At 37.0% G+C, this 18,231-nt stretch overlaps 1 protein-coding gene and 1 pseudogene across 4 annotated transcripts; one reads left to right on the forward strand and one right to left on the reverse strand.

The window, feature by feature from the left end:
• Positions 1 to 1,827: 1,827 nt before the first annotated feature.
• Positions 1,828 to 12,104, reverse strand: LOC109021989 (protein MODIFIER OF SNC1 1-like). 4 transcript variants are annotated; one of them, XM_019004755.2, is made up of 11 exons: positions 11,840 to 12,104; positions 10,146 to 10,221; positions 9,247 to 9,333; positions 9,109 to 9,153; positions 8,505 to 8,883; positions 6,980 to 7,082; positions 6,518 to 6,598; positions 5,401 to 6,432; positions 5,094 to 5,232; positions 4,718 to 4,988; positions 1,828 to 4,644 (listed from the first exon to the last, which is right to left on the reverse strand). In XM_019004755.2, the coding sequence occupies exons 2-11, from the start codon at positions 10,175 to 10,177 to the stop codon at positions 2,119 to 2,121; spliced, it is 4,695 nt and encodes a 1,564-aa protein (XP_018860300.2). In that variant the 5' UTR covers positions 10,178 to 10,221; positions 11,840 to 12,104; the 3' UTR covers positions 1,828 to 2,118. The 4 variants fall into 4 exon arrangements, with proteins under 4 accessions (XP_018860300.2, XP_018860297.2, XP_018860293.2 ...); XM_019004752.2 differs by having other exon boundaries at positions 5,094 to 6,411; XM_019004748.2 differs by having other exon boundaries at positions 5,094 to 6,432.
• A 2,290-nt stretch (positions 12,105 to 14,394) lies between these two features.
• LOC109021993 lies at positions 14,395 to 17,490 on the forward strand (annotated as a pseudogene).
• Positions 17,491 to 18,231: the final 741 nt, after the last annotated feature.

Consider the following 18,231-nt stretch of genomic DNA (forward strand, 5'->3'; position numbering starts at 1 on the left):
GTCTTGAAGAGTATTTGTGGTAAACACACAACAAGAAAGTTGAAAGAAATAATATTGAATTCCTGAATAACTAGTTTCATATATTGTAATCCTTCAATTCTCTTATTATTTTTCTTTAGTTTTACAACACCAACCTATATAAATAGAATAGATTTGTGCATAGCCACTCTAGCATGTTGGACACGAGGGGCAGAATCAAAGGTGAAAAGAAAAAGAACTCAGTGTCGCAGTAGGTAGAAGAAAAAAAAAATAAGAAAAATTCTACACATTATCCTCACACCACACACCATACATAATTTTTTTTTTCTTACAAAATGTGTAGTGTATGGATGGTGAGTGGAAGAATTCAATTAGTTTAGAAAGAATCAAACTAAAAAAAATTAAAAAATAAATATAGGTGTGGTGTGTGGGGACGATCAATAGCAAATCTCAAAAAATAAACCAGAATTCTACCTCCAGTTTTACAACTCTATTTATATTTTGAAATCACTGTAATTTTATTTTTCTTTAGTTTTTTTTAAATGTTGTTTTGATGTTTATTTACGTTCAAATTTTGAAGTGTATTTTTATGAATATGTCTAGCTAAATTTTCAACTAAGGTTGAGGATGAAATCTCATTGAAAATTAGTAATATTGTTTATGAAATTGATTTTCTCCAATTAATTATGTGTCCGACGATTTATATTGTTCTTGCTTCATACCAATTGAGATAGATAGAATTCTTGATATGATTTCAATAATATTTTTCTCATGATCTAAAATACTTTTAATTAATTGAGAGCCCGATTCATAAAATAAAATCTAATATTTTTTATGATTTGTTTTAACAAATACAAGTGATTATTTGATTCTATATCTTTGAGAGAAGAAGAACATCCTTTACATATTTTCTTAAAAAAAAAATGTTTTCAACAATAATATTCTTAATGCAAACAAGATTGATTTCTAGATTATGATGTAGATATTCGGAAAGAATCAATTATCATAAATATTTTACTATAAATTAATGAGATGGATTTCAAAACCATAGTTCATTCTCCATTAGTAGTTATTCATTGTTTAGATTAATTTTAATATTTAGAATTTATTTTAGTTATTTTTATTGTGATTATTACATTAAATTAATTATTTTTTATTTTGATTAATTGATGCTTTAGTTCTCAATTTTTTATTTTATTTTAGAACTCATCTTTCTTAACTAGATTAGAATTTATTTGGAACCAAAAATCATCTCAACTCATCTCAACTCATAATTACAACTTTTTCAAATTCCAATACAAAATATAATAAACAATTCAATTTTTTCAAATCCCAAAATAATAATAATAATAATAAATAATATTCTAACAATATTTTATTATCTCAACTCAACTCAACTCAACTCACTTCAACATCCAAACGCAACCTAGTTTTATATTTTGATGCTTTTGGTACTTCGTACGTGCATCCAACACTAATGAATTTAGTACTCTAAATTCATTACTATTTACAGCTCATCTCAGCTCATCTCAACTCATCTCACTACTATTCATTACTATTCAACAACTTTAACTCACAAATCTCATTACTATTCACAATCCATCTCAACTCATCTCGAGTCATCTTCGAATCCAAACGTCTCTTTAAGGAACTTTCATCCATTAGGTATTTTAACGATAATATTAAAATTATTTTAACGATAATATTTATTTAGTACTCGAGGCCTAAACAGAAGTTTGATATCCAAGACCCAAGCTTCAACATTAGTGTTGGCTTTTAAAGGACAGCGCCAAAAACCATACCAAAACAAAAAGAAAATGGCTGGCACTTCAAAACAGTCCACGCACAAACCAGAAATAGAGATACAACGAGGAAGCAGAAAACTTCACTTCATTTTCTCTCTGCTGTTCTGTTCCATTAAAAATAAAGGGATAATACAAGGCTTAAAAGAAACATATCAAAGGGTTCCACAGCAAACCAGCTGTGACCAGGTTACAATGGGTAGATCAGATACATTTTTTTAAAAAAAATAAAAGAAATTAACCACATAGAAGTTCTCCCCCATCAAACTAAAGAATATTTTGGCTTAGCATCACCCATAGTTGCTCAATCAACGTCTCTGAAGAATTTCTAATCCAACTACTGATATTCCGCATCTACTCCTCGATCGTTGCCACCTTGCCGTCCATAAGAGTTTCCCCCACCACCACGCCTCGAGTGATTCTGACTCCTTTCCTTAAACCTTGGACCTATATTATGTGCTACATCTTTAGGTCCCTCAGCACTGTTTGATTTGTTATTGTCGTAGGGGGCGACTGGCTGGTACTCGTAATGTGAAGTCTGCCTCTGCCTCTGCCTCTCCCAGTTTACTGGTGGGTTATGATGTCTGCTATCTTGCCCGGATGAGTTCCAATCTCCACGAGTTTCATGCCCCCTGCCAAGATGGTTATTATTATGGTGTCCACTCTTGCGGTACCCCAATGATGACCGTTGCTCGTGTCTACTAACATCCAGAGTTTCAGGGGCTTGTTCGGCTGGGCTAACAAGAATTTCATTCGGGGAGTGGGGTCGTCCCCTCAAGGAATCTACCCTTCTCCCTCTTTTAGCCTCTTGATGCCCTACATCCAATGGTTCTTCCACATCGACTTTTTCAGAGGGAGATTGATCATGATCACGGTGAGGCTGTGACAAACCACCGGTTCTGTTGTCATGAAGGTGTGTTTGTGGTACTGCACCCTGACGAGTAGACTCCTTTTTGTTCGTCCAGACAACTCCAGCACCTACGCTTCGGCCGCTACTGGTTCTGCTTCCCTGTTGATAATTAGCAGCAAATGCCTGAGATTTGAGTTGCCAATGAGCTGTTGTACGTTCCCCAATACCTCGATTTTCTGTTGTAGTAGGCAAGTGTGTTTGACTCATTTCTATGGAGGAAGATTGGGTATCAATTTTGCTGGTTTCTCCACTGCTAATTTTCTTCTGATCGAGATCATTATTATTCCCCATGCCTTTCTGTCCCTTGAATGGATGTCGTTTTCCTCTGCCTCCCACTCTCTGATCTTTTATGACAGTAACTGCAACTGGTGCAACTGACTCAGAATTGTCAGGAATGTTCCATCCATCAGGAGCACTCTTTTCATCGGAATACTTTTGTTGTTCTTCCACTGAATCTACATCCGGCAGCTGACTTTGGTAATGTTCAACAGATTTTTGAACATTCCGACTAGGGTATGAAGAAGGCCCATCTTGTGTACTCTGCACACTGAACTCTGCTGAACCACGTTGCCTCCACGACCCATGAGATTTTCCCTGCTGCTTGTTCTGCCTACCATCCCCATTTCGGGAGTCCAAGCCAAGCCCCACTTTTACACTAGCTGAGCCAGCGGGTTGACTACTTTCAGTGCCTGGAGAGCTATAATCTGCTCTCCCAACTCTCTCATCTGATGTAGTCTGATTTATTGAGGATGCCACCAGTTGTTGAATGCTTCCTTGCTGAGCCATTTCTTTTGCTGCAGGCTTTGGTACATATCGCTCAATTTCAGCCCTCTTATATTTGGGGTTACTCTGTACTTGATGATCACGCTTCATGGATGGAGAAATCACTTCAACTACATTTTTCTGACTGGCTTCATCAGCATCAGCTTTATTATGTGACGCCACTGGTGCCCAAATAACATCACCATGAAATTTCTCTGCTGATCTATTAACTTGTGGGTTTCTTGACGTCCACCGAGAATGCTGAGATTTCAACTGGCTATTATTCACTCTACCATGAGAATCGTCCGTTGGTAAAGATGAACATTGCTCCAATAATAGATTTTCATCTTTGGACATGGTTACTGACTGAACCAAGTTAGGATCCAATTTAGTATCAGAAGCATTTGGCTTACCACATTCAGGAGAAGCATTCACAAGATTTGTTTCTTTTGATTCTGATGATGGTAAAGTAGGCATAGATGATGCTGCCTTGACTTTGTGTTTGTTCTTGCCACTCCTGTTATTCTTTTTTATGTGAGGTAAGGAGGACTCAACCACTGCAGTTGCATTCAAAGTCAAGCTCGAGGACTCAGCCACTGAATTTGAGTTCACAGGCAAGCTTGATTTGCAGGTCAAGGTGGTTTCATTGGCAACCCTACCAACTGAGACTGTGACCTTACCCACTGCATCAGTATGGTGTTTCAATGCCTCATTAGTGCCAGGGGAAATTAACTTCACATTAGAGTTCTTTTCAAGATTCTGCTTTTGTTTGTAGCCCATACGCTTCTGCTTTGAGGCATTACCATCGTGAACATGGGAATCATTATTACCGTAAGCAACATCAGCACTATCAGCATTCGGATGCAATGACACAGATTGATTGTGTACTATGGATCCCTTGTTGACACTCTTAGGTTTCTCTTGAGGTAGCTCACAGGACAAAACAGGGAATTGTTCAACTCTACTGGCACTGCCCTCACCAGTTGGAGGAACGGCATTCAATTCTTGCTTGTTATCAATGGCATCACTTGAAGCATTTTCTGCATTCTGAGTTGGACCTTCCATTGAATGTTTACGCCTATCCAACTCTTCCAGTTTTGCATGAGCCTTGGCCATTTGCTTTCTTGTCCGTTCTTCCTCCTCCTCCCTTAGTTGTTTGGCCCGTTGCTCAAGCTCTCTCAACTTAGGACGCTGACAAAATACACCAAAAACATAAATCTCATATGCATAAAAACTAGCAAGAAAATAAAACAAAATATATTACCTGTGACTGGTAATCACTCGGATCAGACACAGGAGTGGATTCTCTATCGTCTTTTGCTCGAGGATGTGATGCAGACTTTTCAGAAGCCTCAACAGATGTATGGTGTTCATGAACATGGACGACATTAGAATTAGTCTCGAACCGTGAAGCTGATACAAGACTTGGAGAGTCTATTACTCGAGATTTTTTCTGCCAACCATCAACCTCTTGGCTATTGTGCCCTCTCTGACCACGATTACCACCTCTGCCTTGCATGTCATGTATAGATTTCCTGCAAATCTGAAGATCAGTATTTTACCAGCATTGGAAACAACTAATACATTGTTGGTGGAAGGCTGCAAGGTACAGGAAAAAATATTAAAAAAACAAAAGAAACCTGGAGATTGTTGTTCGACTGGCAGCAGTAGATTCAAGGCTCTTATCTCCAACAGAAACACCCATTTCACGGGAAGCAGGATTTGTAATTTCAGAGGCATGGATTATTTCAGTATACACAAAACCCCTACCACCTTCATCTGCAGAATGGTTAGCCTTGGCATTATGAACCTGCGATATATTATTTTGCTCCTCCCAACTGGGAACGGATGTAATATTATGTTGTTTATCAGAAGCCCGGGCTTTTGCATTTAATCCCTCAATTTTCTTAATAAGAGTGGATTCATTTGGAACAGATGAAACAGAACCTGTAACTTCTGGTAAAACAGTGGAGGCAGATTCCAAATTCCTTGCTGAAATATCATCAATTGCTTTTGTATTTCCCACACTTTCAGGAGACTTAGCTTTAACAGGTACAGAAGAAGACCGTTGGTTGTCATAAGTCTGACTAGAGATTTCTTGACTTGGCGCTGTCCCCCTTAAACCCATTCCCTCATCATTTCCGTAATCTGACCTCCAGTCATTCTCCCATGAAGACATTCCTGGTTGGTTCCCCTTCTCAACATATGCAGCATTGGTCGCTATTGTTCCCTCCCACTTTTTCTCTTCAATCTTTCCATCCCAATCATTCTGCTGCTTCAGAAGAACTTTGTATGGTCCTCGAGTATTATGAGGATGACCAGACTCCACGTGTTCCGGAACCATCGTTTTGCCAGTAGAACCATATCCACCAGATCTTCCAAGTGAATTGTTAGGCTCAGGGGAATTTTGGGTCGAGAACCTGTTATATAGAGAGGGGCCAGCAACCATTCCCATAAACGGAACATCCCGTTCATTTGAATTGCAGTATCCCATTGGACCACCATAATAGCCCTCGTATGCCACAGGACCAGGGTAAAATCCAGGCCTAATTGGCATACCTGGCCGAATGTAGGAATCCGGTATATGTGGTCTGTACAAATCTCCATTTTTTGGATGGTGTCCCCTTGGTCCGCCTCCTGTTGGGGGACCTGGCTGTGGACTGGCAAGAGCAGTAGGCGGCATTTGAGGATGATAATAAGGAAATGGTTCGATGGGAAAACCACCAGGACCAACAGGAGGTCCATATGGAGGACCGCCCGGAGGTCCTCTGAACCAAACACCACTGGGAGGGTTAGTTACTGGAGGACCGTGCCAAGCTTCAAAATGATGAGGAATATTATTAGCATTGGGGTATGGTTGTGGATCAGCCTGCCACTTCTCCACACTAGACGTGCCTACATCTTTACTGTATGGAGGGTTATCTTGTCTCCAAGAATTCACAATACCACTTTTCGCATCTGCATTCATAGAAACATCACCTGATATAAAGACAGAAATTGGCATAAGGAGCAGGGTCTCAACATATTCACTAAAAGCATGGGAGTTAAATGCATGTACACAAACCAGCTATAGAAGTCCCACTCCTCTCTTTCAGCGGTGCAACTCCACCAGAAGATGAGCTAGGTCGACTATGAGAACCGCGGTCTGCACTCAGTAATTGATCAAGAAATCAAATTTTACATTGAATATTCTACTCAAGCACCTAAAACAGATAATTGTGATAATTAATGGCTTTCATGCATCTCATTAACAATTCAACATTGAAGCAAACCTCAAATATATAATGACTAAAACGCTCTGTGAAATTTAGTTTGATAAAATACCATGCAATTATCTTCTTAAAGCTTTAAAACATAAGATATAGGCATGATATCACTTCAGTCTTTCGGGCAAGGAACTATTTTTGAAGTTAACATATCACACTCGAGAAGAAAAGTACATAACTACCAGCCAGCCCTGACCAACTAAAAATCAAAAATATGAAATTAAATAAAAATTAGAAATCCAATCGAAGTTAAATATAACCTTGTGACTCAGTACTCTTGCCAGAATTATCTTTCTCCGAACCCAGTGTTGGAAAATCTCCAGAAGTTAGAGAAAAACCATCATTCTTGGGTGCCGATACCCCCTGCATGTATTACAGTGGATAAATACTATCATCAGGCTCTCTAAGAGAGATAAAGAGAGTATACAGAGAAAAAAATAAACTAGAATAGTTGCAGGCTGGGAATTGATAGAGCCTATGGTATCAAAAACTTGACTCAATACCCAATCCCCAGACTATCTCACTATTGTGTACTCTCAAACTAGTGAGACTACAAGTATCATCAACCATAGACACTAAAGTAACAATTTTCTTATATATTGCAAAAAATGCAAAAAGATTAATCCTGGTACACAGGATGTAAACAAGAGAGACACCTATCTAAAAAGAGAAAAAGATACAAGAAAATCGTGAAAGCTAAGCCCAGAGAGAGGAAAACACATAACCAATGAATAATCAAGATCACTATATAAATTGTAGTTGACTTGAGATATCATCATCATGGTCTTCCAATAAACCAAGACCAACAAAGGAAAAATACATAACCAACGAAAGCTTAAGATCACCATATAAATTGTAGTTATCTCAAGTGAACCTCAATGCTCTTCAGATAAGCCGATGTCTAACAATGATATGGTTATTGTCTTCTCGATATAACTAAAAAATAAAGGAATAAAAAAAGAATACATTTATACTGACAACTTTGGCACTATCAAATGGGGAATGAAAATTCTTAGAATAATATTCCTCATATTATTATTATTATTAGGGCAACACAAAATTCTTAGAATAATATTCCTCATATTATTATTATTATTAGGGCAACACAAAATAGTCACCACCCAAATAACATTCTAGATATCTTTTTTTTTTCCTTGGAAAATACAACTCTTGCACCTATGAAAGTAAAACCATGACTTTATGCAACTTTCCCAAAAGACCATTCACTATTTGATCCTATTTCCTCCATCTTTTGACGCCTTCATTATTTCTCCAATTTTGGAATGTACTACCCAATGCCTCAAATTATGATGAGTTGACTACATACTGTGTTTTTCCTTCTCTTCACATATCTTTTTTTTATAAGTGCTTCTCTTCACATATCTTTTTGAGGTAAGCCTAGGGATTAAAGCAAAAAATTGGGAAAAAAAGAGAGAAGTTGAGAGAAATGCACTAGCCCCCTATCACATAATTCTCAGCAATATCCTGTTTCACAAACCTACCCAACACGATAACAAGTTGTCACATTGCGTTCCTGAATATCGGTGGGTTTGGAAACTATTTTGTTGATCTACAATATCAGTGATGGGTGTTGACAAGGATATATATACATCCTGCTAACAAAACATGTTAATCAATTACCACAACACCCACAACTATTTGTAGCACAAATTTTGACAAACCAAGAGATTGTTACTTCAGCATATGCTACGGTAAGACTTCTTTACTTGTAATTATTGGTAATACCCAAAGATTCAAATAAAGAGTTTGTGATACGAGATATACCAGTCTCTCTGAAGTCCCAACAGCACCCCATGCACCTGGATTTTCAGGCAATGGTTCAGCAAACCGGGATAACTGTGAGCTACCTGGTCTATTGTCTGCACTGCGAGGACGCAACGATGTCAGTGATGTCTGATTAGATGTCAATGTGCCAGAAGCTGATGATGGTCTAGAGTTTTGTCCCCATGCGTTGTTAACACTAGGTTCATGAGCTCTATCACTACTGGCAGTTGATGGCCTTGTGCCACTACCACCAGATGAAGGACGGCCACTGAGAAGACTTGGTGAACCACTACCACCATCAGTTCGCGGAGATAGTGTTGAAGAACCCCATGCATTTGATGTGGAAGAAGATGATCTACTGCCCCAGCTATGGGTACCCCTGTCAAGTGTAAAATGTTGTGAAGCACCACATAGGCATTTACAATCTAGACTTAGAAATAACAGCATCATTATATTGTGTGGATACACATAAAAATCATAAAACACAGCCAGGTAGTCAGAAGGACAGACAGACGCACACAGGAGAGACAGACAGACATAAAAACAGAGACACAGACAGAGAGATGAAGGGAGGATAACCAAGACTGATGGATGTATAACTTACTTGGGAACAATTTCCACACTTGGGTCCAGGCCATGATTTTCTAACCTTAAAACAACAAAGAGAAAACAATCAATTTTAGGGGGAAAGCCATGCACCTCTGTAAAGATAATCATAAAGAATTCAGCAGGAACCAAATACCTTTGACTTGGTAAGTTTATGGGTTTTGGAACAGCAACTTTCCCTAAAACTGTCATGCCACCTCTTCTGGTAGAAGAAGAAGCCCACCTGCAAGAGCATTGGGATTATTACATAACAACCAGAGGATGTATGTCCATTACAGCGTCAAAGAATTTGAGGACAATTTCTCAAAAGTATTCTCCAGCACATACAATGTAATTGATAGTTCAACTAATCAATTATATTGAAGGAGAAAATAAGACCATGTAAGAATACAGGCAGCAAGAATACAAAAAATAAGGTGTGGGCACACATTGCATTGTCGTCAAAATCAAGGTATTGTGGTGGAATGGTCAATCAATTCATAGCCTTTCAAAGAACATATGTATCTATTCAAAACCATCATGGTCCAATAATTTAATTTAAGTATTCAATTCTTTGTTTCTAACTAGATGTTATACATGCTTCGTATCACCAATTAAGAAAAAAAATAATGAGATGAACAAAAATGATCACCAATAAACATTCTAAAGTAATGAATAAATGAATATAAACTAAAACTGGTGATATAAAAAGGTTATAGTTATAACTGTTTTTTCTTAACATTCTGCATGTGATGGTAAAGGTGCTTTCAAAGATGTTCTGAACAAAAAACTATCCAATCACATTTTTATTGTATGATGTGCTACTTACCAAATATTGGATTCACTTTTGCTTTTATGTTTACAAAGTTCCAAGTAATGATAAGGAAGATACTGCTAGCCAGGGTAAGTAGAGGAGACATTGACTAGTGAAGGATTGAACAAGTGCTTACCACCAGGGCATTTAGGTTTTGTAACTTTACGAAAAGTAACCAAGTGATAAGCCTAACCTTATCAGGAATGGGGTGTAATAAGGATGCAAAGACATATATATTATACCTTCTCTCTCCGCTCAACATACTCGATGTCATAGTCCACCTGCCGTCGCAAAATCATTCAAGCAATTTGATTCAGCCTGGGAAAGGAGAAAAACAGATTGATCATTATAGGATGGTGCAGTAATGAATATGACTTTTGGATAAGACAAAGCAATTACTAGGATATGTATAAACCTCAAAATCCACATTAAGAGGTGAAGTTTTTAAACACAAAGAGCAATTACAGGAATGTACATTATCCATACACCCAGCCTGTTTATATCATACGAGTAGATTTCAAACTACAGTGGAAACTTTTTTTTTTAACAAGTAAGAAAGAAACTACATTGAAAACTATTGTATCAAGAACCGTTTCAATCCATGTTCTTACCAACATGTTAAAGTTGACAACCTCCAAATAAGCCAACATGTAAAAATTCATTAAATTCTTCTGTCATTCAGCTTGTCCAGAAGCTGACCGACTTTCTTTAAGATTTTCATGCCATTCAGATACTTTGGCATGCTATAGTACATACATGGTTCTAAACAGCATATTGAATTCTAATATTTAAAAGTAATTATCAAAAATAAAAAATCTAATGTTTAAAAGTGCCAGCTGTAATAGGATTTTGTTATGGTCGATACCATATGCTCAACTCAACCAAACTCAATCCTGATCGATTAGAATTGACTTTCAAAACAATCAAGTTGTAACAAACCATGACCAACTAACATTGCGTAGATGTTTGCTCACTGCCCCCAACAAAGGTTTCTTCTGGTCGTCATCCACATCTTCAGAACAATTGAACCTATATAATAACAGTTCTTCTAGCTATCATACTGTAAATTTTCAATCTTCTTATGGCCAAGTGATACTATTTAGTAGTGTGATTACCAGTCTGTGTTGCATATTGCCTAAAAATCTCCTCCAATTGGGAACAGATCTCTCCCTCTCCAAACGCGCACACACACAAGCGAGCGCGTATTTTAGTACAAACTCTCGCCACCCTATTTCGCAATTACTAGTTTGAAAGTCACGTTCCATACTGCCTAAAACTTGAAAGCATCAATAAACCAGGGAGAAAAAGGCAAATGCTCCCGAGCTCAATAAGATATTCAAAAGACATTTACTCGAACGCATTTACAGCATTGATCACCATTTCCATCCTTCCAATTACTAAAGAACTGTGACAATATGTGAGAAACTGACTCATACACCGCCACTCACATAACAAAACACCTTTAAAACCATGATTCATATCCAGCTGAAAAAATCAATCCTTCCAAAGAAAAACCTAACAACCATACATACAAAACCTTCAATTCCCACACAGACATAAATCATGTTAAACACAATAAACGACGTTAAACTACAAAATAAAATAAAAAATCCTGAATTCAGCATGCAAAAAAATCCCAGTCGCATATAGCGAAACCCGAAATGCTCTGTTCAGTTTCCGAGAAAGCAGAGGGAAAGGCAGAGACCCCAAAAAAAAAAAAAAAGGGCAAAGACCATTAGAGTATCTCATAAAAAATTTGGCACAAAGTAAGAATTAGTAAGCCATCGAGTTCTCAATTCCAGTCCTTTGCTTTTGGCTCTCGTTTTGTACTTTTCCACTCCTTAGATTTCCCGGGAGTCAGAACAAAAGGGAGGCCATAAAAAGAGCATCAAGAATGAGAAACTAGAACAAAATACTCGGCGGTAATTCGACTTGCCTGAGACGAAGAAGGCTCCTGGGGATTCGAAGAAACCCTAGAGAGAGAGAGGAAATCCGAGAAATTATTTAAAGTTCTTTGAGGAGAACGGAATGCATACGCGATCGAACCTCTCTAGTTTGTGAAGATCGCGACGAAGGCTCAGAGAGAGATCTGAGAGAGTTGAAAGCGACGGGAGTTTCAGATCGAAGAAGCAGAACAAAGAAAAGAAGGGGGGGAGGAGAGAGAGAGAGAGAGAGAGAGAGAGCGAGCTAAAATGAAGAGTTCGAGGATTTGTTACGGTTTGTAACTTTGTACCTTTGGAGTGTTATAAATAGAGGATTAAAGTTCAGTTTTTTATTTTTATTTTGATTAAAAACAGTTTTTTTATTTTTATTTTGATTAAAAACAGTTTTTTTATTTTTATTTTGATTAAAAACAGTTTTTTTATTTTTATTTAATTTATGAATTAAATAAATAAAAGGAATATGATGGTGTTTAAAGTTTAAACAGACTACTCCAAAATTCAGACTATGCAGATAACATTAATTTATCTGAACCTCTCTTTGATAGTTTTAATCTATTTTATTCCAACATTATTCACAATTTTATATTATTAATAAAAGAATTTGTTACTTACAATTTAGTGTTTAAACACATTTGTCTTATGATATTTACCTTGACATTAATTTCTTACTTGGACAACTTTACAACTTACATTTTTTATTTCTTTGTTGTTTTTACTTAATAGATAATAATATAAAATAATACGTTACTTACAAATTAGTGTATATACATGTCAGTCTTATGATATTAATTCTTCGTTGTTTTTACTTAATAGATAATAATATAAAATAATACCCTACTTACAACTTAGTGTATATACACGTCAGTCTTATGATATTAATTCTTCGTTATTTTTACTTAATAGATAATAATATAAGATAATACGCTACTTACGAATTAGTGTATATACACGTCAGTCTTTTGATATTTCATTGGACAATAATTTCTTATTTAGACAACTTTACAGCTTGCATTTTTTAGGTCTTCGTTGTTTTTGTTTAATAGATTTTATGAGACTTTGATTTCGAGATTTTGTAACTGATATTTATTCGTCATAAATGAGAGTGTATCAATGAAATTTAGAATAGAAGCTCCTTTGCAAAAAATAGTAGGTTTATTATGATATTGCGAAAGTTAAAAAATTAAAAATACTAACTTTTTTATACTAACATATACGAAAGATTTTATAATTAATAATGCGTTTGACATGTCATAATTGTGTTTGTAAATAGTAATTATAAAATTGCACCTCAAGCTTATTGGGCGAGCCCCTGCATCCAGCCCATTCAACCGACCTCAATTGGGGATGGCGGATGTATGCCCGCCTTAAAGAGTGCTAGGCTGGGCCTTAGCCCACCATGCTATATATATAGAAAAATTCTAGGCATAAGCCTCACACCCTGCACACCCACTTAAAAACATATTATTTTACTCTTTTACCCACGTAATGAAAATGATTCCTGACATATTTGTAAGTAAAATAGGATACAAAGATAAAATGACATGTTTTTAAGTGGGTGTACAGGGTGTGAGGCTTATGGGTAGCATGGCTCATATATATATTAAAAAAAAATAAGATTTGTAATGGAATGACATTATTTTGGAGATATCCAAAAAGGCATCGTTTCATTACAAGGTTTTCGGCACTCTCTCTCAGACCCTCAGCTTCTATCTCAACTCTCTCACTCATCGACGTCAAAATCATTTGTCATTCCATCTCACCTTGTAGTTATAAGTATCTCGAGCTCGAAACCCTAATTTTTTGTATTTAGGGTTTGATTTGTGGATGCTCTAGTGTTTGTTATTTAGGGGTTTGATTTTTTGATGTTGTGGTATTTGAGGCCCATATATGGTGGATAGCCATGGGAGCCAATCTATCCCCTAGCATCCGGGCAGAGGCACCGATCCTAACAAGACAAGGCTGGGGCCCAACTTGCCCCTACCCATGCAAGGGTTGTCCGCCTACTAGGGGCGGGAGCACCCCTATAATGCACCTAAGATCTCATTTTTGTCATCCATTCTTACATCTTTTCGTTTGTAAATTTACATATAAATAAAGAACTATAATTTTTTATTTTGAGGATGTACCTTAAGTTTATCAGATCAAGATTCCATAAAAGTCATATCTGAATTATATGAAATAAATGACAAAGGAATAAACTTATAAAATAGATTTTACAACAATTATTAAAATTTAATATTATCCCAAAGATTCATACACAACAATATAAATCATGGAATGGTCAATCTAATCTATATATCAATTCCCCTCGAACTCTAGACCCAAAAATTGAGACAAGTCTAAGAAATTATACACCTGATTTTCACAATGGAGCAACTTGGGAATTTTTTTTTATGAAAGTATAAGTAATATGACAAAAATTGTAGAGAGAGAGAAGAAAATAAGAAGAAAAAAGATTGGAAGGTCCTAATATCAGTTACTTGGAAGGTCCTAATTAAGGTATATGGAAGGTCGTAGTATCAGTTATTTGCTCTATAAGTTGGCACGTGCAAAGCAGCACAATTAGGCACGCGTTGTCTACGATTTCTCGGCAATCGGCTCAAGAGATTGGCAGCAGCAGCCGCGCCAATTTCTATGGCTTCAGAGATGAACAAAGGGACTGTCTTCTTCTATTCCGATTCCAGATCAATGCAAATTAACATATTGGGTATGGACCCACTTGGAGTGAATTCAGATTTCCAATGGAATCCAAGTGCTCAGGTACTCTAAATTCGTCAGATTTTGCCAACTTGATCACAGCCTTGTTTATTTGTACAAGTTGCTAGATCGTTGATTCTACAGCAGTTTACTGTCAATGATGCAATTTGATTAATTTCGCATTTGTGTGTGTGTGCGCTTCCTGGTTCAAATGAGTGATATCTGAATTCACCGGATCTGGTTTGTGTTTTGGTTGAGTTCTTTGCAAATTAATGTACTAATTGAGTTAATCTCACTATCAGATAATTCTTTAAGTAAGCTTTGAAGGTAATTTTAAGGCAAAGAGTTATTAGGACTCGGCACGCATTCATGTTGATTGTAGAGTTATGGAACCCAAATCGCCGTCGAAAACTTAGGACGTTAGCTGCAGGATTTACACGGTACAAATGGGTGGTAAAAACTGCTGTCACTGCCATGTTTATGGCGTTACTTTTGGTCGGTATTTATTTTGCATTTAACCTAACAGAAGGTGGTAGTGTAATGAAAGGGTCGTACTTTACTGTGGTTGTTGACTGTGGAAGCACGGGTACACGAGTGAATGTGTATGAGTGGATGCTAGGAGGTGCAATTGACATGAACTTTCCTACTTTGTTGCATTCTTATCCTGACAATACAACCAAGAGTTCACTTTGGAAGAGTTCTTGTCAATATCACTGTATGCAAACCGAGCCTGGATTAGATAAATTTGTCGCTAACTCCACGGGAGTGAGAGCAGCTTTGGAACCATTGATTAAATGGGCAGAACAGGTGGTACCTCATTCAAGACACAGGGACACTCCTATTTTTGTTTTAGGTACTGCTGGGTTAAGGAGGTTGGCAATTGGGAATGTTCTGCAGGTTCTGGAAGATGTAGAGGTGGTGGTAAAAGAGCACACATTTCTGTGTAAGAAGAGTTGGATAAGGGTATTGAGTGGGAAAGAAGAAGCCTACTACGGATGGGTTGCCCTGAACTTCAAATTGGGAAGCTTAGGAAATTATTCAAGGTCACCGACTTTGGGACTCATAGATCTGGGAGGTTCCTCATTGCAGGTTGTGGTGGAAATTGGTGATGCAGGAGAAGATACACACTTGGTGACATCAAAGATTGGTTCAATGGAACATCAGATTTTATCATACTCTTTGCCAGCATTTGGCTTGAATGAGGCATTTGATAGGAGTATTGTCATGCTCAGTCAAGCACAATGGTTTGGTGACAATACTGGCAATACATTTGAAGTGAGACATCCTTGTCTTGGTTCTGATTTTGTACAAAACTATTCCTGCTCTGGTTGCCTAGGGCTTATTACCACTAATTTTTAGTCAAAGAGGAAAAGCTGAATTTCCTTCTTTATACCTGGTTGGTGACCCCAACTGGGAGCGATGCAAAGAACTTGCAAGGGCTGCTGCCATCAACTCAAGCAGTTTAGATTGGTCACGACCTGCAGTTGGTACAAACTGTAAAGCAAGCTCATCTTCTTTTGGTGGTGAGTACTACATGTTCCTAACTCGGTGGCTCAAATTGTATAGATTCTTGGCATAGCCTAATACGTATGTGTTTACTATTTTGTTCTTGTTATGTTGCTCACATTTTTTTTATTAGCCTCAGGAATTTAGTAGCCTTTCATACTGACTTCAAATTACATGGCTTGACATCATACTACTTGAGGTGTTGCAAGTCTTTGTAAATATTAGATTTAGGTTGTTTACCAAATCAAGGATTATGCACTTTGGTTTATAATAATTAAGCATCTCAGGAAAGGATGGTAAAAGCCATGTGCTCTCAATGATTGCCATATTCATGGTCATGGAAACTTAATTGTTACTCACGCTATGAAAACTGCCAAAGCACCACATGTTTGGTGAACTTGAAACATAAAGCTACCATTCTTTAAGTATTACTATATGCAACACTGAGGCGGCGTTGTCCACTTCTTTTTTTTTTTCTCGCGATAGTAGATAGCAGTTAGTTGGGTTTCTAATATCAATGACTAGAAAGCAGTGTCCATTTCCCATTTTTATTGTCATAACTTTGTATGCATTATGTGTTGTCATTGATAAAATGTGCTTATTTCTTTTAATTGAAGGGACTTGTAAGATTTATGTGCAGGACCTCACATTTTAATCTCCACTTGTAATATGCAGGCAGTGATATCATTAATTTGACAGCTGTCACTCACCCCTCACAGTTTCATGCTTTATCTGGATTTTTTGCTGTTCACAACATATTAAATTTGAGCCCAAGATCTAGCTTGAAAAATATTTGGGAGGAAGGACAGGAGTTATGCTCCAAATCATGGGCAAACTTGAGCAGTATTTCCGAAACGCAAAATTATTCTGAACAATTTTGTTTCCGAGTGCCTTATATGGCATCACTCATAGAGGATGCTCTGTGTCTTGGTGATAAAGAGATAATATTTGGTCCAGGGGATATTTCTTGGACATTAGGGGCTGCCTTGGTTGAAAGCGAATGGTTATTGTTAAGAAGTACCGAAGCTCATACTAGCATTTCTGCCTTAAAAAATATGGGGATCATCTCCTCTCCTGTTGTTCTTTTTGCCTTGCTTCTATGCTTTCTGTTTATCATTTATTGGAGCCAAATCAAGTTGCCAATGCCAATCAGGAAGGGTGCTGCAGCGGGGGTATCTTTGCCATCGCATGTTCATCCAAAACCGTAACTGATTCTTGCCGCAAATGGTCGAAAGTATAACTGGATCTATTTGTTGTGTTCATTTTTGTATTGTCTGCATACAATCACAGCTCATTTATTCTTTTAGGCTTAATACATCATGCATGTTAGAAAAGGTTTTGATTATAAAAAACCAATGTTATTGTGTGGGTCTGGTAGACTAGTTGGCACGTCCAGCATTTGAAACTGTCTACAGAAATTATATCCTGGCACTCGAGTTCATGTGGGTGGTAACTTTACTTTTAGCTCAAATTCTTCAAGCTGCTCTCTGGTCCCAAGTTTGATAAAAAAAAAAAAAAAAAATTCATATGTTAATCTGGCAGTTGCTAGAACAATCTTGTGCAGACTATATCAGATTTTGACTAAAAACTCCAAGCTATCTCACTTCCTTTTGTAATGTACAAATGCTCAATGGCAAAAAATAAAAAGAAAAAATGTTGTTCTGTTGCAGTGCATACTGCAAGTTCTGCAAAATATGGACGCTGAAACTTGCAGATCAGTGTTCTGTTGTACCTAAAGCATTATAATGACTTGGCTTGGAAGCAAGAACAAGGTAAGAGGGAAAGCATGAAGGGACCACTCCCGAGTCCTATTGATTTTGTACGGCAAAGGAAACATGAGGGAAATCAAAGGCCCAAAATTAAAAAAAAAAAAATGGGCAGAATAATTTTAACAACCGGTCTATTAGGCTAAATAGAGTAGGAACTTTTGAGCCTCTTGGACTGTAAAAGTTCAGAAACCCATAGCTATTCATTGAAAAACCCTTTGACGTTTCTATACTTGCTTTGTTGGAACATTACATTTATCCATCCAACTACCATCTCTCTTGTAATGTAGCATTCAAATTATAAATTCTAACGGTTGAGATCCCCAATTAAAATTTTAATTATAAACAAAAATGAGTTGCATTACATAATTTTAACAATTGAATCTAAATTATCGATAGACATTGCAAGTGAATAT

This window comes from Juglans regia, chromosome 9, assembly GCF_001411555.2.
Source record: "Juglans regia cultivar Chandler chromosome 9, Walnut 2.0, whole genome shotgun sequence".
Classification (NCBI taxonomy): domain Eukaryota; kingdom Viridiplantae; phylum Streptophyta; class Magnoliopsida; order Fagales; family Juglandaceae; genus Juglans; species Juglans regia.

What these genes read in the sequence shown, in the direction of transcription:
- LOC109021989 (XM_019004748.2), bottom strand. Translation starts at nt 10,177, where the DNA reads ATGACATCGAGTATGTTGAGCGGAGAGAGAAG. An exon ending in AGTGTGGAAATTGTTCCCAA is followed by an intron (nt 8,884 to 9,108) that starts GTAAGTTATACA and finishes TACACTTGACAG; the next exon opens with GGGTACCCATAGCTGGGGCA. An exon ending in CGAGTGATTACCAGTCACAG is followed by an intron (nt 4,645 to 4,717) that starts GTAATATATTTT and finishes GTATTTTGTCAG; the next exon opens with CGTCCTAAGTTGAGAGAGCT.